Raw genomic sequence first — 25,054 nt, forward strand, 5'->3', positions numbered from 1 at the left:
TGTTCTGTAACAGGGAAAATTTTGGAGAATTTTGATCATAATTCTCTGCAACTGAACAACTCAGAGGAGGTTGGGCCTCCACAGATATGCCAAGCTCTGAAATTAATTCTGCCTTATTTCTGAAAGGGATTCTTACATATGAAATAGTGCATTAGAGAAACTTTGAAGCAGGTAAGAAAAATCAAGCACAGAAAACTCTTTTACAATGCACCTGATATATTGCCAATTTATTAACTTGTTTTCTGTAGGGTTTGTATTGTATTTAGAAGCAGAATGAACAAAGTTTGACTATATAGGCCTTATAAACATTCAAAGTTTGCATATGGGTCTTATAAACTAATCAACTGCCACATGAGTTTGACAAATGTTTCACAAAGTGTCGGTGTTTCTATAAAAAAAGAAGCAATTTTTCTACCAGGAGGACAAATTCTAAAATTCCTGAGGTTTTTTTCCCCTGTTCATGCAGGTTCTATTTTACTCATGTTTTACGAATGATTGCAACATAAAAAACAACAGTCAAGAATTACTAAAAGTTTATAAATTTCACTGAAATTGGTGAAGAGAAAATCTTATTCACTGGTACTGTCATAAAGTATGGTAGTCTTGGACACATTTATTATTTAGAATCTATAAGGAGTGCACTTGACTATTGCATGCCTCATACTACTAGTTACCAAATCTGAGTGTTTCAAAAATACTGAAATATTCTTTTTTTAGTATTTCTGAAGATAATTTGTTCCTCCAAAGAGCAACTGCCTTACAAACCCCTCTGTGTAACTCTGCAAGCAGCTAAATATCAACTGTAATATGTTGGGTCATGGCAAGACTTCCTGAATTTAGTAATAAGTGAAAGCATCTCAAAAAAGCAATCAATATCACATCTGTTCTCAGCTGTTATAGTTCTGAACTGTTTTCAGTAATCCAGCTGATAACAGCATTATTTTTCACAGACCAAATACTGAATTTAAAGATAGTAATGCTCTATGAAATAACATTTGAAGATTTTCTCTGTGCTTTTGATAAACTAGGAATAAAAATGGCAAAAACTAGTTAATAAATTATACACTTTACATAGAGTAAACTTCTATTATTTGTCAGGATCATTAAGCCTAATTTTAGAAGCTACCATAGAGAGAAATCCCAGCAGAAAGTTGAGTGAAACTTTATCTGCCTAGAGACTGATGGATTAATCATGGATCAACCTGATCATATGATAGCAATCATACTTTCATTCAAAAACAAATTTATAAAGTAAGTTTTCTCATTTTTAGCAGTATAGAGTTTTCTTAAAGGAAGATTAGAATTCAACTAAAACAGCAGGGATCTGGATTATGTATCAGGGTACAGTTGTTTAAGGACAAGACAGACATTTAGTAAAAGACTGATAGAGAAGCTGATGTTTTTGTCCAGAAGCTTTAGCCAATCCTGCATTAGATGCACTTGCATTTTTTTCCCAGCTATTTCCTATCTTTATTATATGATACTGACAATCAATTGGCTATAAGCCAGTCAATCAACAGGTATAACATTGTGACTGTAGCAGAACCTGCTCAGAGCAAATGAAGATGCAAACCACAAGGCAACAAGCTTCTCAGAAGCCAATTCGTAACAGTAACTAGATTTATTTACCTGTGATCCCCTGTTCATATCAAGGCCATACCAAACAGGCTTTACGTCAGAGGACTTGCTGGCCCACCATGTTTTGCGGGGCACAGTGGATGGGTTGGCAGAAATGCAGGTCTCCCCAGTTTCCATGTTGCAGTACACTTTTATAGCATCTTCAACACATCCTTGGTTAGGATCAATCCAGTATTCACCTACAAAGAATGTAAAACGTGACTGTTATATTACAAAGATTTTTGAAACAACTGGGAAGACATAAGCAGAAATATGTTGCAGCAGTGCAAAGCAGTGACCAAGGCCATGCTGGACTCGAGGCAGCCTCAGAGGGCAGAGGGCAGAGGTGTGAACACGCACCGCTCCTCTTGGAGGGGTGGCACAGCTTCAGGTCGTCACAGGTCCGCGCTGGGTGCTTCTTGGAGCCATCGGGGCTGCGCATGGTCTCGATCTGGCTGCTCAGGGACTTCAGCGTGGCGTGGACTCCTGGGTCTGTTTTATTGTGGTCATCAGGGGCTGCTTCATCTTCAGTAAACTCTGGTAGTGGATCCGCCATGGCATCGTCATAGTGTCCCATGATGTCACCGATGGCAGCAGTGAGGTGGCCTGGAGGCCCTGGAGGACCAGGAGGACCAGGCTCACCTGGTGGGCCCTAAGGTTCAAAACAAAAAGGCAACACAGGTCCAGTAGAATAAATACTATGCCAAATGACAGCAAAGCCTGCTACCAAAAACCCCCTCAAAACTTCGGGGCCAGTCACTCTAAAGCACAGGGAATAATTCAGATATAAAGAATTCACCTTTCAAATATCAAGGACAAGATATTAGAACTGCATATGAGGTATGTATTCACTCTGCTTCATGTCTTCTCTGATTGCCTTAATTCCTTGCTCAACTTTTTCTTACTCCTGATTTTAAAATTAATAGCTGGAAAAAGTCTCCAAGGAATGCCCTCACTTCCTTTGTTGTTAAACGTGTCCCTCCTTGTTCAGATCCCTGCCTAACAACTTTATTTCTTATAATTCCTGCTTTCCATAAGTTGCCTCAGGATTCTTTTCCTGGATGGAAAATTTGGCACTAGAAACATCTATATATTTATCCAGCACAGTGCTGAGCTCTCTGGCCACAGAACTCTGGTCCTTCTGTGGGACAGAATCTACATCATCCTTACATGGAAGAGCAGGTATTTTCCTGACTAAGCAAATTTTTCCAAATGGTGGGTAGTGAGGTGCTTCTGTCACCGTGAACCAGGACACGTGAGAAGATATGTGTTAATAGACGTATCTCACCCTGCCAGCCCTTCTGTGGCAACACAAAGTCTGTCATGTATCTCCAGCTGAATTTTGATGCTCTGCTGCACCAGGTGGTGGATCAGAACTGGCCTTTCCTTTGAGAGTCATTACTTCAGAACTCACAACTAGTGCTCCAAATGCACATACAGAGCACACATCCAAACTAACACACACTGTGTCTGAAAAGTGAAATCTCAACTTTTATTTCCTGTTTTTTGGTTCCAACTTACAGCTGCATGCAAGCCCCCATGGAAAGCAAAACTAAAAATATTGGAATGTGGCATTTCTTGTGTGGTTTCACTACATAGCTGATAGAGACTTATTACATTCTTATGCTCTGCCATAGACTTTTCAAACAGGTCTTGGTGTCCAGACAGAAGTGGAGATACTGATAATTAGCAGAAATTCAAATTAAATAGGCAGAATATTAGCACATGATAAACACAGGAAACACCATGTCTTACCAGACAGAAAGTCAGCAAAAACTGTCTTCCTATTCTTGCCCATTATTTTGTTCTACCTCTTCCACAAAATAAGCAATATCAACTTTTTAATTCTCCACATGACCACCCAGATCACTCTTTTCTCAAATTTCTCTTTTTTTTTTTTTTTTTAATTTATCTCCTTGCAAATAGTTTAACTACCCTTTTTTTAGTATTTTGAATTGATGCATGTGGAACATGCCTGGGGCATTCAGCAAGGTTTAGGACTCTTTACAAAATGGTCAAACCAGTTTTCATCAGTAGTGAATCAGGTCATGGTTAGGTGTCTGTAAACCTCAGCCCAGCATGAAGGTCAGCTGGGCTCAGTGTTAGAGTTTGGGCTGTTTATTTGGAGTGAAGGATCTCCCTAACACATGGCACAGTGGAGGAGGGTGCTGGCAGGCAGGCAGGTGGCTGTGCTCACTCTGTGGGACTGCCAGCTTTGAGCTACTGCTGGCCTGTGCTTAGGACCCAGCTGGCCAAAGAGCCGTGTTGGACCACAGATCCAGCAGGATCCAGTAAGCCACCTGCAGAACTACATCCAGCTCAGCCTAAGGAGAGCACAAGTGGATGAGACTGGGATCATCCCAGGTTCAGAAGATGAAAATGAGTAAGAAATGAACCCTTTCAATACAGTTACCCTGGATGTTTGTTGGAGAATCTACCACACTTTATCATTTCTCTTGAGCTCATAGATGTTCAAGAAAATAATGTGATGGACTATAAAAAAGAATCTGATTATTTGAAGATAACATTTCCCCCCATATTCCCATCAATTTACCTCAGGTCCAGCTTCTCCCACAGTCCCTCTAACACCAGGAGGCCCAATTGGCCCGAGTGGACCAGGACTTCCATCTTTTCCAGAAGGACCAACTGGACCTGGAGGACCCTAGAAAATATAGGAGACAGATGGAATGTATTTTATCATTTAATAACAAAATTTTACAAAACAGCCCATTATAAGCAATATCTTGTCAGGAAGCAATCTGATTACTTGTGCCTATTACCAAAGTTTTTAAAATCACCTCTTTTCTTCTTCTGTAAAAGTAAGAAGGTGGTTTAAAAGATGCTTTTCTCAAGTGAATCACCTCAGATAATGTAACTTGGCTCAGATGTATATCTTTTTCCTTAATCATTTAAGTGGGATCAGTTCCAGATTCCAGATGCTGTACAGACTGGAATAGCTTTTGTACACCCTCAGATACAAGCTCAGAGGTAGATGTAGATGCCTCCCTTGGATGTTACCAAGGGACAGTGTTTCTCCTTTATTTTTGAGTGAATGACATATATGGGGAATGAGTGGCAAAGCTGCCACGTGCATGGCTTTGTATCAGCTGCAGCAAAAGTGTCTGTAAAAAGAGACTGCAGCCCTGTAGTCATTCTGAGCCAACATTTTTATCTACAAAAAACTACACTCATGACAAAGCTTTACTTGTTTATATTAAACAAGGTGATGTTTCAGCAAAAGATATTAGGTCAATGAGCATATGATATCAAAGTCAATAAAAGTCGTTGAAATACAAGTGATGCAGAAATAGACATCTGAGCAAGAAAAAAAAAACAAACCCCAAGCAAGAAAAACCTTAGAATTTATACTCACCCGAGGACCAAATGGGCCTGGAATGCCAGGACTGCCCTGTTCACCAATTGGACCCTAAAAAGAAGAAATTATAATATCATTGTGCCATTTATAGCATAGTACTTTAGTTTTAAGGCATTCGTGTGAGATACACACAATTTGGTATGAATAGGATTAAAAGGTACATAAACAATGGGTGGTACCTTTATCTTAATCCCTTAGTTACTTAATAAAATTTACTGGTGCTTGGTTGTAAAGCTGTTTATCTAGAAAAGCCCCGGTTTCAAGGTATTTATATTCAGAGTGGCTTTACTTTTTTATATTTACAAGAGAGTAAATGACAGCTCTAACACCAAGTGAAAAGGTAATTTGGGTGTCAGGCTTTTTGTTGCTGCTGTTCCTGTGCAATGAGACTTCCAACATTTTCACAGCACCAGTGAATAAATGTTAAAAAAAAAGGCAAGCTTTCCTGTGATATTTCCATTAAATTGACAATGAAATCCTAAAGTTCTTGAAAATATTAGCAAGAGTCCTTTTGGGATTTTGCACTGGATTCCTTGACTCTAATGAATTCAAACACTGCCGAAAAGCATTTCACACTCTAAATTGCTTATCTCAAACTACCAGCTGTTGTGACCATCTTGTGCTGACAGGTCATTAACTGTAAGGGATTGGCCTTACAAAGGGAACAAGAATAGAACACACATCTTGCAACAACAGGTTTACATCATCATGCAACAGCATTTTAAAATTGCATTAAAAATATTAGCAAGTACAGACACCAGGCCACTCAAACAGCTTGTGGGGAAAAAATAACTACTTTGCTTTTTTTTTCCCACTTTAAATAACTATGTTCCTGATACACTATTTAAGTACCAAGCAAATAAAATTATAGTAAAAGCAGAACAACTTACAGGAGGACCAGGAAGGCCTTGAAGTCCAGTGAAACCCCTGTGTCCCTTCTGGCCCCTATCACCTCGATCTCCATTGTCACCTTTGTCACCACGAGGTCCTTGGGGACCCTGTAAATATCAGTGATGAAATGTAAAATTATGAAATGGGAAAAAAACTCCAACCTCAAAACTCCCTCATTTGATTTTAGACACTGCAATCAGACCTCCTTCCCTTTTAAAGCTGGGAAGATGCTGATGTTGAGGCAGATCCAAGAATCTTAATTTTTTACCAAAAAATAAGTAAATTATTACAGAAAACTGTGCTGTGTTTAAATACAGTTGTAGCAAATTTACTCTATTCTTCTACATAATACAGTAAAAAACCCATAGAATTGTACTAATGATAAAAAATAATTTAGAAAACCAATTTTTTTTATATCAATGTATTTCTTTGCTTTACTGTATATGGCAGATGATTTTTGTTAAGGAGATTGAAATATTAAAGATCTCTCACAGACTCATTATGATAAAGCATATTTTCAGTATGAAATCATCCAGGCTGCATCTTCACTTCCCACAGCTTCTTTCACCTTCATTATGATTAAAGTACAACTGAAGTTACATTCCCTAACTACAGACAACAACATCCAGGCAGCACAAATACCTTGTTCCTATTACTGTCACAATTTCATTGTTAGTTTTGATAATTGCAAAATCCTTACACTAATTCAAGAATCATTGCAAAACGTGGCTGCTGTTTTCAATTCTATATTTCTCAGCTCAAATTACATGCTAAATTTCTCAATGCCAGATTCCAAATAGTTTATCTATGGCATCATTATCACTAAATACTCAATAAACTTTACTGTCTCTCAAATGACATCTGCTTAGGGACAGGACAACATTGTTTTGAATTTCCCAAGTTTGCAATTAATTTTCTGTTCCAGGCTTGGATTGTAAAAGACTTATGTAACATAAAAAAAGAGGAGTTTTGTTTATTTTCCTTTCCAGACTGAAGTTGGAAGTTCATGAGTTGAATTAAGGCCTTTTAATGGGAACAGGTGATTTTGTTGTATTTCTGCCATTTTTATCTAAAAACATCCCTTTTTGTTAAGTGTTCATTTCCTTACTCTTTATTTAGTTCAGACTCCAGCCATTTGCTAACTCAGGTCCTGCCATTATCCAGACAGCAACATGCTCCAAATAAAGAGGCTTCCAAAGCACTACTGGAGTATCCAAATACAAATACCCATATCTGTGCAGTTTTGCAGCTCAGAACTACCTGCACACACTTGCAGCCAGAACACAAGGTGAAGCCCTGCTTGGCATTCTAATTTGGGCTGAATTCCTCACACACTTTCCTCAGTGGTATCTCAGACAAAGCCACAGTGACCATGGGCAACTTACAGGCAAACCTCTTTTTCCTGCACGGCCTGGGGGACCCATTGGACCTCGAGAACCCTACAAAGATTGCATACAGAAAGAATGTGAGGCAATGCATGAAAACCACAGAGAATAATTTTTGATAAACAAGGTATTTTTTAAAAAAGCCTCACTTACAGTTTCACCTCTTTGACCTGCATCTCCTGGAGGGCCAACAGGACCCGGAGTTCCTGGGCCTCCTGGAGAACCTGGTAAGCCTGCAGGGCCAGGTTCACCACGATCACCCTGCAAAGCAGAATTTCAATTGTTTATCTAAAGGGGACTGTTCTAGACCAATGCAACAAAACTGTAGCACTGCCAGTCTATTTTTGAGCAATTGCAACCTACAAAGATATTCCTGCTGCAAGAACTCAAGTCTGAGTTTGTGGAAGCAGATGTTCTTAGCCTCTTAGCCAGGCATCCTCAGCTTTGAGAGGTACTATATTCAAAGCTGGGATACACTTTCAGAACAAGCTCTCCATCAGGTTAACTGAATGAAAAGAAAATCTACAATAAGTCAAGAATAAAATGGGGATTTGCAGAAGAAAATTAAGAAAAGAATATATTCTTACACGTTCTCCAACAGCTCCATCTCGTCCAGGAGTACCATCATTACCAGCAGGTCCCTGGAGTTATGGAATAAAAACAGAGCTATTGATTCACTCTGTAATCCTGCATTTCTAGAAGAATTCGAAAGTTGTTCTCCACCTCTAACTTCAAGGAGAATGACCACGTCTTTCTTGCATGCAACAATGCTGTAATACTTACTTCTGGACCAGCTTCACCTACAGGCCCAGTGGCACCTGACTGGCCAATAGGTCCTGGGGGACCTTTGTCACCAGGTGGCCCCGTGGGACCTTGCTTTCCTGGAGTACCCTAAAAAAAGATGACAAATATAATATTAAAATTTTAATCACAAAACAAAGCAAGCACTAAAAACCTGCTGCCTGACAAACTACTCATTAATCTAGAATGAAATACCATCTAAATTTGTAAATGAAAAAAACTCCTGATATTTCAAGAAAAGGTTCTTACAGAATTTGAATATACTTATTTTATAATATACTTTGTATTTTTAAGAAGTTACTGAAAAATCAGTAAGTCTGATGTCATTATCTGCAATAGGTGTGGTGATTTAGATTTCAGAAAAATATAATGCAGTTTGAAATAATTAAGATGATTTTTCTGTCTCAACACCAACAAACCTTGTTAGCCTGGAAAAATTTCTGGCCAACTTTAGCTATAAAGTGACTTCATGGATCCAGTGGTAATGACAGATCCTCCATATCAATCCTTTTATTAATTGTCTATTTATTTGCTTGATTTACTGGTTCATTAGGCTATCCAACAAATATCTATAAATGCTACATGAATGCAAAGAGAGCTGAAAGTGGCAATTTGGAAGGCTGTAGTTCACAATTTAATAAACAGTGCTTGCAGAGTATTTACTCACAGTTGGGTACCTAAATGAGAGTGCGAGGTTGTCTTTTTCAGGGATCAAGTTTTAAGTCAAATAGGAACATTTTAGACAAAAGCCTTAATGCTATTACTCACTCTTAATTCAGGTTCAGACTTTCCATTATGGCAGAAACAAAAAGGAAGTAAACCTTCCACCTCATGCATCTGCATGAGATTAAGTTCTTTGTTATTCTCTCTCTATTCACTCCTGCAACTGGAGTTTTCCAGCTTTCTCCTCATGCTAAGGAGCACTACACTGCAAATCGCACACAGAAATTCCCCGGCTGGTGGCACATGGCCTGGTGGTCACTTACTGCAGGCCCTGGCAGCCCAGGCATGCCTCTCTCGCCTCGCTGTCCTGGCATTCCAACAATTCCTCTTTGACCAGTAGTTCCTGCTGGACCGGGGGGGCCATCTGGGCCCTGAAATCCACACAGGAGGAAGCAATGTCACTGTCATGTCAGCAGCAACAAACAAAGAGAGCAAGCCCGGAGCTGGTGGAGGGACAGTCAAAGGACGTACCGGCTGCCCGTCATCCCCCGGGTCACCCTTGTCCCCAGGGCCACCAGGAGGCCCAGTTGGCCCTCGGTCTCCCACACGGCCATGAGAACCAGGATCACCACGAAGACCTGGGGGACCTTCTTTTCCTGGTTCACCAATAGGCCCAGCAGGCCCTGGGGCTCCCTAAAAAAATGAAAATACATCATTACATTGGACCCTTTTCTGACAAGGACAATAAAATTCTAAGGACTGTGTTTCAATTAACTATAAATGCATGCTCTGAGGCTAACATATGTGAATGAGCTAAAAGCTATTATCATCTCTTTTATGATCAAATAAATGAAATTAAATAAATATCAAATTATGTCCAAGTTCCACCCATGTCCCCCCACCAATTTTCAATTCCAAACTCACTCATTTAAAAGACACTTCTTTTTGTCTCTCTCTTTTTTGATTTTTCTTTCACCTCAAGTATATAACCACTGCTAGAAAACTCACCTTTGCCCATTCTTTCTAATATCATCAAACTAAAGTCCACATCCAAACTTTTCATTTCCATGGTACAAAATAGTGTTTCAACATACCTTTGTTCATTTCTCAAATACTTTTAAAAGACTTCACGTGTCTATTAAGTTTTCCATAAACTTCACTTTTGATAACCTTACAATGACTGCAAGTTGTTTTTTTCATTATAATGTTAAAAGGCATATGAAGCATGACAGTTCTCTGTGTGGGGGTCAACCCTCAACTTGATCCACAGCTAGTATTTTTTATAGTTTTTCTGAAAATGTTTGAAAAGAGGAGATTTTGTGTTCGAGGGTTTGAGTTTATTTTAATGGAACTTATGAGAAACTCCACCAATGAGAGAGCTCAGCAGAGGTTCTTTCTTTTCCAAAAATAATTGTAATTTCAGTCACCACTAAAAGGAGAAAAAGTAAAATATAGAGGAAAATATAAGTTGGGGTTTTTTATTCCTCCAAGTAATCAAGTCATTGGAGCAATGTGAGCAGCAATTTGAAAGCCTACTTAACACAAAGGAAAGCTTTGGACCAATATCAGGCATTGGACCAAGTTGAAGACTAATGAGTTTTATTTAATGATGCAAACAATCAGTCACAGAAGTCAGTGCTGACAAACTGTTCTCCTCAATAGCATCAGGCCATAAACACTGGCTCACCATTCTTCCTTTAGTTAACCTTCAAATTCTTGGTGACCATTCTATAAAACATACCTACTAGGAAAATCATAATTAACTTACAGTAGGTCCTGGAGGCCCCACTCTTCCAGCAGATCCTGGGAATCCAGTAGCACCCTGAAAAAAGCTCCTTTTTAATGCCATCTTTATCAAAAGAAACTCCTCAAATGTTCTTGGCTGAATTAGTGAGCAAATTATATTTACATACTGAAAAAACAAGCTGAGATAAGGAATAATATTACATTACATAATACACATTACATAAAATTTCTGTATTAGATTATCTGCAGCCAGGTCTCAACACATTATATCTACTTACAGGTGGACCCTGAGTTCCTCTACCACCTTTCAGACCAGGAACACCTGGAGGGCCCTAAAAGGAAAGGAGAAAGAGAGGGATGATAGTGAACACCCAGAACTTTTTAAATTAACAAGACCAGCCTATGTCACTGGTTCTGTAATGATTTTATTCGTACTTACTGGAGGACCATGAGACCCAGCAAGACCCTGTGGTCCTGGAGATCCAGCATCTCCTTTCTGTCCAGGTTCTCCAGGTTCACCTTTCACACCAGGCTGACCATCAGGGCCCTATAAGAAAAATTATTTAGAAGAAACATCAGGGCAGGCAACACCAAATCATTCCTAACAAAATAATTCTGTAGATAATTTTAAAAGGGTGAAAATAAAACTACCAAGGGTAAGAATCAGTCCAGAAAACACTGCATTTGTTTAATGATTCAGCATGGTCTTTAGAAGATCACACATGACATTTTCTAAACATTCTGTGAAGCCAGTATTTTCATTTAAAATATTTTACTTATCTAGCTCACATTTTTCTTCTCTTTAGATATTCTGTTTTCCTCAGTGGCTACAAAACAAACATTGTCTTTTCTAGGCTTTTTTTCCCATCAAGGGAAACAGGTGCAAGACTGTGAAAGGGATCCTGAAACAGGATATTTAGGCTGTGGGAAAGCTGAGGGTATTCCAGTCCATCTGGTCCATCACCTCGTTCCAGCCTTCACTACTCATGGTGCAAATCTTTGCTACCTTCATCAGACACTTTAACTTCCCTCATTTTAATCTCAAAGGAGCAACATAACATACTAACGAAAATATGAAATCTGGTGAGCAATTACATAATCCTTGACAAGAAAACCACTTTTCAAATGTCTAGGTCGCTTGTTGGCCCTTTCCTGCCCTTGATATACTGATGGGAGAAAGAAACAGCTCTTTTTGCAGCAAGAATGTAACTCCTGATCCAGAACTCCACAATATTATTCATAATGAAGAAAATGAAGTGTGTCAAAAGCATGAGGAAAAGAAACTCATTAGTGTTCCAAAACACATACCGGGGGGCCAGCAAAACCAACAGCGCCAGTTGGGCCATTTTCTCCTCTGGAACCCTGGTCAGAAAAATTCAAATAACTGTATTTAACAACCATCTTTCTGCAGATAGTATCAGTTACAGTTCAATATATCAGAAAGGATGTTAACTATTTACCGTCATAAGTGTCATTATACTTTTGCTCTATTAATCAGACTCACATGATCTTTTAATCATAAAATAAAGGATGTTAGCTATGATGTTAAAAGCTGCCATGTGTTCAAGACTATATTGAGCTTTCAGAATTCAGAGATGGAAGGCACAGGCGAATATTAAAACAGCAGTAGGAGAAATTCTGGTCACAACCCACCCCTTCCAGGGATGGCCAAAGAGCACACACTTCATTCAACCTACCACTCCAATCACACTGGGGAAAAAAAACAGTAGTTCAAAGATGGACTCTTCTATAAGGTCACAACAGGCTTCAACTGAGATTTCCACTCAACATTTGCTTGGAAAAGAAGTAGCTGAAGGCTGCCAACTCCAGCACTCCCTTAAAGGGTGGAAGCTGCTCCAAGTTATACTGGAAATAAGAGTGTTCTGATTTATGACAGGGACATAATCAATTTCAAGCAGTATGAAGGATCTAGAAGGGCTGAGCCTCTAATTCCCTAATTGAAGTCAACTCTTAAAATACTTCAAATCACTAATAGATGGAAGATGACAAGAGTTACATAACTGGATGAACTAAGGATTACCTCTGCGCTTTGCCCATTAAATATTTGTTTATGTGCAATGGTATCTGCTAGGGGCATGCTTTTAAAAACATTGACACAATTACAAGTGGTGGCATAGTTTCAGGAGTGAGGTAAGTGAGGGTGATTCTATAAAGTTTGCCCTAAAACAAATATAGGTCACAGGAAGAAAATTTGGTAATACTTTTGCAAGTGCACAGCAACAAGTTAGAACTTCACACTTGGCTACAGAGAAAGGGAAGGAAAAAAGGGGAAAATATATCAGCAAATAAGAAAAATGCCTGGACTTTGGATCAGTGTTAGGTATTGTAAACTTATACCAGACAAAATAAAAAGCATGTTTACTCACAGGGTTTCCACGAGAACCAGGAGGACCAACTAGACCTCGAGGACCTGGTTCACCCTTAAAATAAAATGAAAGAATTTTATTTCCCAAGTAACTAACTTGTTTGGTCATTAAAATGCTAATGAAGTCTGAAAATATTAAGAAACTTCAGTAGGGAAAGGAATAAAAATCAGTTTACCTTTTCACCAGTGGGACCTGCTGGACCCATTGGGCCTATTGGACCAGGGAGACCCTTTTGAACAAATTAAGATGATAGGAAGTTAGAAAAGTGATGCTCCAAAAAAGACAGTTTAAAACTTATCATATATTACCATTCCCTTTTTCATTCCTTTGAATTCTACTTTATCTTTGGAAACTTCTTTTGTCTTCTTTATCTAAAATTGACTTGCAATTCCTCTCCCAATGACCAAACTCCCCACAAAAGGTCTGCTTTCCTTCATTCTCTCTTTCTTCTCTAAGTTCATCATCTGCTTTATGCAGTATTCATGAATAAGGCTAATGATATAAAAAAAAAAGCCTCAGCTTTATTTTACTCTCTCAAAAAGGAATCAAGTCTTTTTCCCCACCTGCACAGTGCTGTTTCTTTTATGCTAGTAGTTAACTTTTTAAATTAATTGTAATGTATCCATCATTCTTTCTGAAGATTCATTTTCATCTTACAAACTACTCAAAAATGTCCTTTATCTCTTCATACGGCAGGCAAATATGTTGCAAACTCTCCTTCCAAATCCACCAACTCCACCATTACTTCAGCTGACCATTACTTTACCTGTTCATTAACTACCATAAGCTCTAAACATCCCTTACAATGACTAAGAACTGCTCTGTGTCTTTGGATAATGTTTGATTTATATAACCAATTCCAGCTCACAGATGATAACTTTATTAGAGTTTCTGTATAGGGTTTCTCAAAAAATTTTTCCTCTTTGGCAATTAAATGTAGTCCAGACAGGATCCTTGTATTTTGACTGTACCTCACACTTCCAAATGCTTAGTGGCTAGTACTCCAGCTGGTTTGCACAACCCAAGAATCTCAGATACATTCTCAATTCATGTAAAAAGTAACTCAATTAACATCTGGGAAAGAAAAATGGTCAGTGCATACAAAGAAAACCCAGTGCAATTGTGATTATTGGAAAGTTGGTCTGTGCAGCAGTGTGTGTGCAATGTGTCTTGAACACATCTTGAACAGACTAGAGATATTATTAATGCAATGGAGATTCAAAACTTTCCAGAAGTGCCAGCAACTTACTGCTTATGTGAAGCTTAGTACATTGACAGGAATTTTCACCTGTGAAATTCAGGACAGTTTGTGGGCAACTCAATGCAGACAATAAGGAGGCATCTGCCTTAGTCCAAAACTGAGAGCTGGAAGGTTTGCTTTTTGCCTGTTCATCTCTGCCTGTTCATTTTTTTATATTTTTTACTATAGTCAACTTAGTCGAATCCCGAATCAACTGTGAATCCTTTCCATTGAGCTCTTAACCCGCATTATTGATGATACCAAATAGGGGCTTGGAACATAGACTCCCCATAATGTTGTGCACAGCAGTCTTGAAGACTTGGAGGGTGAGGTAATGACTGTAAACACATGACATACCATGATAACACTGCAGAGTGTTTAACTCCACAAGCTGAGTCCCCTAGCACAGTAAACAAACTGTGTGTGAAGAGCAGGTCTAAAGAGAGGGACAGATTTACTTACTCTTGCCCCATCGTTGCCAGCTGTACCTTCAGCACCTTTCTCACCTACGCCGCCCTATGGAAAACACCCAGAAAGTCCCAGTTATGGCACTGAAGGCTGAGTAGGTCATACCCTGGAATAACTGCAGTGTTAAGGGACAGACAGGTCATGCTACTCAAGAGGACAGCAATAAACACACTTACTCTATCACCCTTAGGGCCAGGTGTTCCAGCAATCCCTCTCTCTCCAGGCATGCCCTGAAGGCCTGGTGGTCCTGGATCTCCAGGTGTCCCACTAGGGCCTGGGCTTCCCTGGAACAAAAAACAAGTTGTTGCCTATTCATCTGAGAAGCATCTTTGTCTCCAGGCTGCATAACATGTTGTGCCTGCGTTGAAATCTCCGAGGTACAATTTAAAGTAATAATTTTATCTGAAATTTGGACTTTATTCACATCCAAATACTTTTCTTTTCCCATTGTGTTACTCAGGAAGTTCAACTGTAATACCGTAGTTCTTCCAAATACATTAATATTTAATCAGTGCATACTGGAGATGAAAACAGACAAAAAAAGAATCTTGAGAATCTTTCTCCCTTGACCTTGACATCACATAGGTTTGGTACAGAAGCTAGGTACCAGTAGAAGTTTCCAGGTGCAGAGATGCTCATGTCTATTACAGGTCTCACAGAATTAGAGGCACTCCCTGACTTTGCTGGCCTAATCACATCCACAGCAGGTGCATGCATGCAGGCATGGAGCTTTCATCATTTTCTTTTAACAGCTTAGCCCTACCAAGTGTCTTTGTGTAAACTGGCATGGCTCCTACAACATTGCTAGAAGGTTTTCTACAGTTCACAAATGGCTTTGCCCAGTACTACTGTGAATTCTCAACATTTATGTTGCAAATTTTTAATATTGTTATAACTGGAATCATGTGTCCTTCCTTATACAAGGGAGATGTCTTTCATATTTATAATAAAAAATATCTCTCTTATATTCATGCAAATGAGCAGAATTATACATCACATCACCGCAGCAATGCAAATCTCTACTCAGTTTACCTTTGGGCCATCGGGACCGTGGCCTCCAGCCATACCCTTTTCACCCTGGAGACCTGAAGCACCTGGTTCTCCCCTTTCCCCTGGATTGCCACGTTCTCCCTACAAAATGGAAGATCATCATTTATTTAAAAGGCAGGATAGAATTCTGGTAGACAAAATCCTAAATGCACCATAAGTGCAGCAGAGCCTGTGAACATATTTAGGAGAACTGATTAAATAAAAACTAGTTTTATGCTTTTACTGTTGGAGGTGGGGGAAATATGTTGCTCAGCAAACCAAAAAGTCCCAGTTCACAGCATAAACCAAATCATTTAGCAGCTAGTACTCAACACCACTTCAGGAGCTACAAAAATCATTAAAGGTGGTAGATTTTACAGCAACTATCTTAAAACATATCCATATTTACAAATATTTTGTTGGTGGGGAAAAAGATCAAAGGACTTTAGCTGTTAAAGTCCATGTTATGCATCAACTTCCAACCTCAGAGAACTGTTATAAACATTTAAACTCTGAAAGAAAACACTTACCCTGGGGCCCAATGGACCAACAGCTCCAGGATCTCCAGGCACACCCTAAGAACAAAATTCACCATTAGAATGAAATCATTATTCATAACTTTATAGTTATGGAAATTAGAGACAAACATTTTTATTTCCAAAGTACTGTGAATGTAGATGGCCAGTTCTAAATCCTGTCTGTCAATGAGAAGAGGTGATAGTGCAGCTCAGTCCAAGAACACAGATTCTCATAATTATTTTTTGCCAAAGCAGTTCTTAAACAGCTTGCAGACTACATCAATCAGTAAGCATTTTGAAACAGAGTGGGAAATTCAATTAGAGAGAAAAGAAAATGTAAAATTACTTTATAAATTGTATAATTTTTAATGTTATGTTACACATACACATACCTGATCACCTGGCTTTCCTCCCTCACCTGGAGGACCTGGTGGCCCAGGCAAGCCCTGTAAAAAGTAAATGAAATGGTCACTAACATGATATGAAGTTATATAAATCCAGACTTAACTAGGACATCAAGGTCATGAATGTTACAGTACACTCAGTATAAGAGCACACTCTCAGAGATCCCCAAGGGAGTTATATGAATATTGCACCAAAGTGTTTCCCTCTCTCTAAATGAGATGGCAGCCCTTCCTTAACATTTGCAGGACATCTCAGCCCTAAAAGTAAAGTTCTCTATAAACAGATATTGATTTAATTAATACTTCATTATCAAGACAATTATTTTGCTACATATTTGGAACTTTTTTAGAAATCTTCAAATTAAAACTGATTAACATCAAAGGTCCTCTCAAGGGATACAGAGCTGGTATTTAAGCCTTTGCCAGTTTGGTTTAGTGCATAGCTGATATGAAAGTTATGGATCATTAATTATTCTGAACATCCTTGCCTTCGTTCTGAAGTTATATTATGCATGACTTGATTGAATTTCTCCAATTTAAGTTGATAAAGATATGGCTGTTTATTTTTTAATTAAAAAAAAAAAAAAAAAAGGAATGCACATACCTGAAACCCTGTAGGACCTGGAGGGCCTTGTTCTCCTCTTTCTCCTGCCAGTCCCTACGCAAAAGGAAGTAATAAGTAAACATAAGAAGAATATAGGCAAGCTCCACAATTTTTTCTTTTCTCTGAATATGCATATTTTCAATTAGGTATTTATTTGCTATACATTTTTACTTATCCCAGGACAAGATGGCCTATCTAAAAGATGCAATAAAATGCATATAATTTCTTTAAAATCCTTCCCCTAAAGGTTCTCTGGTAACAGGAAAACACTCGGTTCCATTAAAACCAAGAAAGATGGGAAAATTAACTACAATAATTTTTTTGTAATAGTTAGTAAAAGGAATTAGACTACTAATATATATTTTAATACAAAGCTGGCAATTTTTCCAGGACAATTTTTTCTTTAAATGTTCTTGGATTTTTTTGCTTGGAATCAACAACTGGCATGAAGGTTGATAAGAATAAAAGACAAAGACAAAAGAGGAGTGAATAGACAGAGTGCCAGGCAGGCAGGCAGAGAGGTAAAAACTGACTTACTGGTGGGCCAACAGGACCAGAAGGGCCAACTTCACCATCTTTACCAGGGGCTCCCTACATTAAAATGACAGGGGAAGAAATCTTGTATAGTGAAGACACATAAAAGAAAAGCACCATTTTCCATGATCACTGCAAATAACAGCCACACTCACTCTCTGTCCTGGGACTCCTGCATTGCCTGCTTCTCCAGGTTTTCCAGGATCGCCCTAAATTGCAGAAATAAAAATGACCGGGTTTAGATATTTTTTTCACCCATTAAAATATACAAAAATGGTTAAAGTCAAAAAGGGATTGCCATACTCACACTACTACCCTTTGGCCCAGGAAGGCCCATGCTACCTGGCTGACCTCTAATTCCTATGGAACCTGCTGGACCTGGACGTCCATCTTCCCCAGGAGCACCCTGCAGACATAAAGCATTTTACACATTAAATTCTAAATATATTTATTCATATGAATTTATTAATCCCAAGAAAATGCTTGTATATATAAGGAAAATAACATTAACCAGGCTTGGGGCTTCACTTATCAGTCAAAACGTCTTTACAGCACATATAACAATAGCCATACTGCTGGATTTAACCAAATGCTATGCAATTATTAGAACTGAATCATGTACAAATAATTTATTGGGTCCTTAAAGAGACAACTAGAAAAATATTTAGTTCAAACATTTAACAATGATGCAGCAGCTGGTAAGCAAGAGACACTGCTACACAGACAAAACTAAACAAACATTATTGGTTTCAACTAATTTGAAGTTAGGAATGTAAAGTGAACTATTAAAAGAAAAGATGAGCCTTAATAAATAAAGAAAACTCATGTTAATAAAAGAAATTTCAGTGAGATGGGACCCTTGAATTACTGTGATATTAGCTGAAAAGACTAGTTTTTGTCACTTACCAAGGGGCCAAGTTTTCCTTCAGGGCCTTGAACACCTGGATTTCCTGTCAAACCCTAAAAGCAGGAATAGTATTGGTGTTAGGGTTAGGTCTATAATTCTATAACAACCAAGAAACATAAAAAAATCCCAAAGAAATGCTCAGTTACTGCTGTAGCACAAACTTCTCTATGTTAAAGATCTTCATCTTTGTGTTCACTTTATAGCTTCATCCCTCACTGTCTTTGATTTTCCTTCTTCCTAATCTCTCTTTTCTTGCTTTCCACCTCTTGAGCTTCTCATAGGCTCGTCTTTATTTCTGCCATGATCTATATCACATTATACTGTTCCCTTTATCCTTTTTTTCTGATATTTTGAATTGTCCTCCAAAAAAAAGTCTCTAGGTGATATGTACCACTCAATCTTCTATGTTACCAATCACCAATTTAATGAAGGTTGGCCTTCAATCATGTTACCTGTGACAACTGTGCTTTACAAACACACATCCTTCATTTGCATCAGCTGTTCTCAATCAGGGCTATTTCTCCTTTTTCTAAGCCAAAACCTGTGCTTCCCACCAGGAGCAGGAAATAAAGACAGGTCTTTTGGCCTTTAGCCCCACTGAAACCAGTCTTGCATAACAGCTTCTGAATTCCCCAACATTCACTGCTGCCCTTGGAAAATGCAAGGTACCACTGTTTATAGGGTACTGCCACCAGTCCCTTACCCTTGCACCTGGAAGGCCAGGTTCACCAGGACGTCCAGGATCTCCCTGACCTCCTTTAGGTCCAGAAGATCCTGCAGGACCACGCTCTCCTTGGGCTCCCTAAAAAGACACCAGTGAGCTACTTACTAGTTAACAGCTAGAACAGTGACAGCAGGAGCAGGTGAAATAAAACAGTATCTTCTATTAAGGATCTATTTTTGCAAACAAAGTTACAAATCATTCATACTTTTACTATTATTTTCTCCCCAAAATTATTACTTAAAAGTTTCTCTTCCTTAAAGCAAGTTTATATAAGCATTTTAGAATCCCTGTATTTTTACCAAGAAGGTAGAAATTTACAGAAGTACTAGACAAATGCCTATGTGAGTCACTTCCCTGGAAGTTAGGAAAGCCAGATAAACCCATCTTTTTTTTAAGGGACAAGTCTAGAAAATCACACCACACACAAAGAATAAGCAATTTTTCAAAGAGCCCCTTCCTACACAGCAATACATAAAGCAATATAGGAGTAGAACAGGTCAATCCTTTACTGTGCATATGTCAAAACAAGGAAGCATTGAGCCAGGGACAAGCAAATAAAGCTGAACATCATGAGAACTGAAAGTGACTTTTCACAAAAAATTTATGTCTCAAAACATTCAGACCCCTTTTTAGCATCAGTAAATTGCATCTGCCTTTCTGCCCAGAAGCAGACATTTTTAATGAAATGAACATTTTTAATGAACACTTTCTTTTTACATATCTGGATGTATGAAGATTTAACAAAATGCACAATAAAAGATGGACACTTTAATATAATTTACCTTTGGTCCAGGCAAGCCATCAGAACCTGGAAAACCACGATTACCAGGAGCACCCTAGGAAAAGCAGTAGATATGATACAATTATCTTAATTTTTACATAGCTTATTACAAATAAAAGACCAGATTTATGGACTGAAGACTCAGTTCATTTCCTTAGAACTTTTTTACTTCAATACTTTAACTTGGGGAGCAGGGGGGTGGGATTATGACTTAAGAATGGTAAAAACTTCAGTGTCTCATTCATGCATGCTGGACAGCTCCTTCTGTGTGAACAGCCTCATTGAAAGCAAAGATGAGCAGTTGTGCAGGCCTAGGAAAAAGTGTCTGTAGATGAGTTTGTCCTATCTCCATCCTTTTCCCTACCATACTATCCTGGGTACTGAATCTCCACATAAAAGTATCCAGTGTAAAAAAATAACACACAGTACTAACTACTGCTAGGAAAATAAGGTTTGACTACACCCACAATCCAGCTGTAAGAACATCCATGGGTAGGTCAAAAAGTTTTTCAGCTTAGCAGTGCATCTCTTAAGACATATTATTCCTCTAGATTTCTTACCCTCTCTCCAACAGGACCAGGTGGACCTACTGACCCTGGATCACCTCGAGGACCTCTTTTCCCTTCTTCACCTATGGGGCCAATGGGACCCTGGGGACCTTGTGGGCCCTAGTGAGAAGAAAATGTTATTTTGAAAAACATTGTTAAGCTCACCATTTCTCAGGCATATTGAAACAGACTGCCTTCTGGACATTATAAACATTTTTTCAAATAAAGGAGAAGAAAATAGGTCTTGGATCAGATAAAAATAACAGCTTTTCAGCATCTGCTTTTCTCTTTTACAATGTTTATAAGCTAATAAACTGTAATTCTGAAGTTGTAATTCTGAAGTTCAGTTGTAATTCTGAACTCTAATTCTGCTATAAGAAGCAGTTGGACACTGCTTCTTATAATCACCCACAATAATTTGTATTTTGTCAAGCTGCAAAAGAGGCAAAATTCAGTGAGACTCTAATAGAAATTTTCAAAGGAGAAGACAATGGTAAACTATTACTTCACCTCTATATTTTTGTCAGTTAATACATGATTATTTAACTAGTGAGAAAGAAAAGCTGAAGATTGGTTGATAAACCAACTCAAACTCTTCAGAGTTGGTTTTCTCCCAAAAAGTTACATGGTTATAAGCCTCTATGTTTCCTCTTCATCTTAAAAAGCATATGGAGACTTACAGGTTCACCTTTGGGTCCTGCTTCTCCCTTGAAACCTGGGACACCAGGGTCTCCCTGAAAACAAACACATGAATAGCATCGGTAAAGTTAAAAATCTGCATAAACCACTTCATCATTTTGTATTATGCCATGAAACAAACATTTCCTAGTTTAGTCACTAATTGTAGGCAGTATAATATGATGCTTATAATGGTTTGTCTTTACCCTTATTATGCTTGTTTATTATTATGTAATCAAGACAAAAACTTAAATAAATCTCTTTTCCCAGGTCTATAAAGACACACTTCTTTTTCAAAGAAGTAGTGGTATTTTGGATACACAGTATATTCACAGGATCTGAGTCTTAGCAGTCTCCCTGGCATGCTACTGCTGTATTTAAAGATATCCCACTGCTAATCCCTGCTTCAGTTCCATGGAGTGACACATGTGCCAGGCACTGCAATTCCCAAAGTTCAGTTCCATGGAGTGACACATGTGCCAGGCACTGCAATTCCCAAAGTTCAGTTCCATGGAGTGACACGTGTGCCAGGCATGCAATTCCCAAAGGGACAAAGACCCCATTACCGGCTGGCCTCGAATCCCGGGGGGGCCGGTGCTGCCCTGTGGTCCCGGGGAACCAGGGGGGCCTGATAATCCAGGGGGGCCTCCAGTGCCTGGAGATCCCTACAAATACAAACAGGAAGCACAGTAAGGAAACACAACCAAAACAAGGAAATAAAAGAAATTAACTTGCACAATTTCTTCAACAGGAAATATGATTACTTACAGTAGGGCCCTTTGCACCAGGGGAACCATCTGTCCCTTCAGCACCCTAAAGATAAGGTACCAATCATTAAAAGTCATTTTAATGAGATGAGCATCAATCACAAAAGCAGAGGACAGTTATTTTATCCACTTTACAAGACCAGAAAATAAAGGCTATTAAATAAATATAGCAACATATGCAAATGATAAAAAGAGCAATAAATAATGCAAGTTAATGTGGTTTTTAATGTTGAAGATCTTATGTTTAAGCTTAAGTTTTAAAGTACTTTGAGGATTGAGACTTTAATGAGACTGTGTAACTTTCAGTTTTCCAACTTATAATAAAATGACAAATAGTTATTTTTAATACAATTAGCACAAAACAAAGGAATGAGACCTCTTTTCCTTGGGGAAAAAAGGTAATTTGAGTAAAACTCTGTTGTCAGGTGGCACACTAAAAACCCCCATAAACAGGTGAACATGCACAAGCTGAGCACTGAGGAACTCAATTCAATGTACTTACAGGAAGACCTTGCGACCCAGCTGGGCCCTGAGGACCTGTTTCACCTCTTTGTCCTTGAGGACCTTCAGGACCTCGAGGACCTGTTGGACCTGCTTCACCCTAGGATTCCACATGAGAAATCAACTTCAGATTATTTTGGTCTGAAATGCAGCGCTATAAAGAAACTCAGGAGGAATACTGAGCTTATAACAAAAAGACAATTCGTGTTTGAAATAGTTTATTATACTTAAAATGAAATTTTGTTTACCAAATTTTGCTTCTATTACTTCTAGGTGAATGCGAACATTAAAAGTATAGACAGGATTTTTTCTCAATGTATACAAGACAAGGAAACTGCAGAAAAGCAGCATTGTCCAAGTGTCCAAATAAGATCAAGAACAGACCTGTTTCTCTAAAATCCCACTATGTGTCTGTAATTTTAAAAGTTTTGTTTACCTTCATTAACAGCGAGGCTGTTAAGATTTACATGTGGTAACACATCTGGGATTGGTTGATTTGTTTTGTTTTCCTGGGGTTTTTTTTGCACAACACACATGAACTCACTGTTACAGAACAATATCAAATCCCTGTAACATTAGACTGGATGATAAAAAAATCCTCCCAGCATCTTCTTTGAATTTTAATTTTATATAGGAAATATGCCTTTTGGAATTGATGCCTGTTAATATCACATCTTCATAAAACAAGTCCACATCTTCATTGTATAATCCGCTGAGCTTTTATGAGTTCAACTCTTCCAATTTTACATTATTTGATGATCAAACTGGAAGGTAGCTTCTCCTTTTAAAGCTCTGATTCATCATGTGACATTTCCTTAGGTAAAATCATGCTGAGCCATACTAAAACATTTTGTGACATGCACTACAAGGGCTATCATTCAACTGTACACTCCTCTTGTCTAGACTGCTTTTTCCAAGAAAAGTTGGAGCAGATGATCCTAGAGGTCCCCTTGTAACCTGCTATTCTATGACTCTATGATTAAGTTGATACTGTTATTAAGACTTGTTTCCAAACAGTGTCATGAATCTTGCCAGCTTCACAACAACACAAAAACATCTGCTGATCTTGGCTACCTGACCAATTGAGGGTTTCTTCTTGTATAACATTTTCTTATCATGATTTAGGAGTGTAAAGGGATGAAGAGGAGCAACTGGATGCAGGGCATGTATAAGAACTGTAAGGAAGCTGTATGAGTTGACTTTTCTATCTCCTATCTCTAAAGACATTGGCTCAAGGCTAAGAAGCAAAAAAATAAAAAAGAGCACTTTCTTGCAAAGCAAGAGGGGAAAGTGCCACAAAGACAGTGCTACAGCAAAGGAAATCTTTCCATTTCACAGCCCAATCACTCCAAGCCACAAAAGGTAGTAACTGTAATTTTCTCTCTTGTGATGAACCACACATCTCTGTTGGGGTTCAGGCATTTCCCCCTTACCAGTCTAGTTCATCCCAAAAAGTTTTCTTGGCCAAAACTAGAAGTTTCAGCACTGGAAGGTCCTCCCTCCATGTTGTCTTTGACTTGCCCTCACAACCGCACTTCTAGCAATGTATCTGCTACTCTTTGAATATTCTGGACAAAATTCCTGAAGCACAGCATGGCAGTGATCTTATAATCACCCCCTGACATGAGCAAAAGGGAAAGCAAAGTATCTTAACAGTGGTGAATTGCAATTGCTCCATTTAGCTTTGGGTTTTATCTTCTTTCTGAAGGTCTTGACTAAGAGCGATTTCACAGCAGCTCCTGGGGATCTGTACACACGTCAGCCTGGGCTCTGTGTAGTGTAGTATACATTTTTAGTTGTGTGTTGTTAAACATTTTAAAAAGACACTTTCATTATTTTTTTTTACCTTTATGCCAGGAATACCAGGAAAACCTGGAGATCCAGTTATACCAAGTGGGCCCTATAAAAGACAGACACAAAACTGTAATTTAGTGGTCTAGATCACACAGATTAGTATCTCATCACTGGGTAAATGTGGGTCTAGAATTACCTGTATTTTTTAGTCATAAAACATTTGCTTATAACAAAACCAAAATAACTATAAATACCAGGTTTTTAAGTGATACATATACATTTTATGGAATTGTGGTGCAGTTCTTTAATAATGTGTTTTCTGACTTCAGCAAAGCTACAGCTCTTGATTCAGCTATTAATGCCCGAATTGCAATGTACACAATTCACAGTGAATAATTATGGGAATTAAGATTCCTAAACTCACAGGCAAATTAATTTGCAAGCTGTAAAACACAGATCTTGTATCAAAATTTCAGGACTAGAGAGACAAAGATGTTTCCATTTCCATAATGTCTTTTATGCTGTACAAGACATTCAAGAGAACTTTCTATTCCAAAGGCTTGGGATGGCGGCACACAGTGGTTATTAATACTCACTGCAACACTGTTACCAGATAATTCCTCTTTATCTTTTCCTGATTTTCTGTCTTTTTGTAAAATATGATTCATGTTGAGAAAAAATGTTCTATGTA

General features: G+C 38.4%; 1 protein-coding gene across 2 annotated transcripts in view; it reads right to left on the reverse strand.

The window, feature by feature from the left end:
- COL5A2 (collagen type V alpha 2 chain) overlaps positions 1-25,054 on the reverse strand; it is a 98,229-nt gene that overhangs the window by 2,966 nt on the left and 70,209 nt on the right. For both annotated transcript variants that reach the window (XM_053983057.1, XM_053983056.1), the window contains exons 18-52: positions 24,416-24,469; positions 22,571-22,669; positions 22,070-22,114; positions 21,868-21,966; positions 21,304-21,357; positions 20,636-20,743; positions 20,077-20,130; positions 19,274-19,372; positions 18,570-18,623; positions 17,971-18,069; positions 17,819-17,872; positions 17,667-17,720; positions 17,130-17,183; positions 16,514-16,567; positions 16,134-16,178; positions 15,607-15,705; positions 14,751-14,858; positions 14,569-14,622; positions 13,042-13,095; positions 12,867-12,920; positions 11,788-11,841; positions 10,919-11,026; positions 10,758-10,811; positions 10,502-10,555; positions 9,265-9,426; positions 9,057-9,164; positions 8,053-8,160; positions 7,857-7,910; positions 7,423-7,530; positions 7,270-7,323; positions 5,884-5,991; positions 4,991-5,044; positions 4,172-4,279; positions 1,978-2,269; positions 1,630-1,817 (exon numbers count right to left, since the gene is read on the reverse strand). In XM_053983057.1, coding sequence (XP_053839032.1) covers positions 1,630-1,817; positions 1,978-2,269; positions 4,172-4,279; positions 4,991-5,044; positions 5,884-5,991; positions 7,270-7,323; positions 7,423-7,530; positions 7,857-7,910; positions 8,053-8,160; positions 9,057-9,164; positions 9,265-9,426; positions 10,502-10,555; positions 10,758-10,811; positions 10,919-11,026; positions 11,788-11,841; positions 12,867-12,920; positions 13,042-13,095; positions 14,569-14,622; positions 14,751-14,858; positions 15,607-15,705; positions 16,134-16,178; positions 16,514-16,567; positions 17,130-17,183; positions 17,667-17,720; positions 17,819-17,872; positions 17,971-18,069; positions 18,570-18,623; positions 19,274-19,372; positions 20,077-20,130; positions 20,636-20,743; positions 21,304-21,357; positions 21,868-21,966; positions 22,070-22,114; positions 22,571-22,669; positions 24,416-24,469 — 3,009 coding nt within the window. The remainder of the gene's footprint in view (positions 1-1,629; positions 1,818-1,977; positions 2,270-4,171; positions 4,280-4,990; positions 5,045-5,883; positions 5,992-7,269; positions 7,324-7,422; positions 7,531-7,856; positions 7,911-8,052; positions 8,161-9,056; positions 9,165-9,264; positions 9,427-10,501; positions 10,556-10,757; positions 10,812-10,918; positions 11,027-11,787; positions 11,842-12,866; positions 12,921-13,041; positions 13,096-14,568; positions 14,623-14,750; positions 14,859-15,606; positions 15,706-16,133; positions 16,179-16,513; positions 16,568-17,129; positions 17,184-17,666; positions 17,721-17,818; positions 17,873-17,970; positions 18,070-18,569; positions 18,624-19,273; positions 19,373-20,076; positions 20,131-20,635; positions 20,744-21,303; positions 21,358-21,867; positions 21,967-22,069; positions 22,115-22,570; positions 22,670-24,415; positions 24,470-25,054) is intronic.

The sequence above is a fragment of the Vidua macroura genome, chromosome 7, assembly GCF_024509145.1.
Source record: "Vidua macroura isolate BioBank_ID:100142 chromosome 7, ASM2450914v1, whole genome shotgun sequence".
NCBI classification, from domain to species: domain Eukaryota; kingdom Metazoa; phylum Chordata; class Aves; order Passeriformes; family Viduidae; genus Vidua; species Vidua macroura.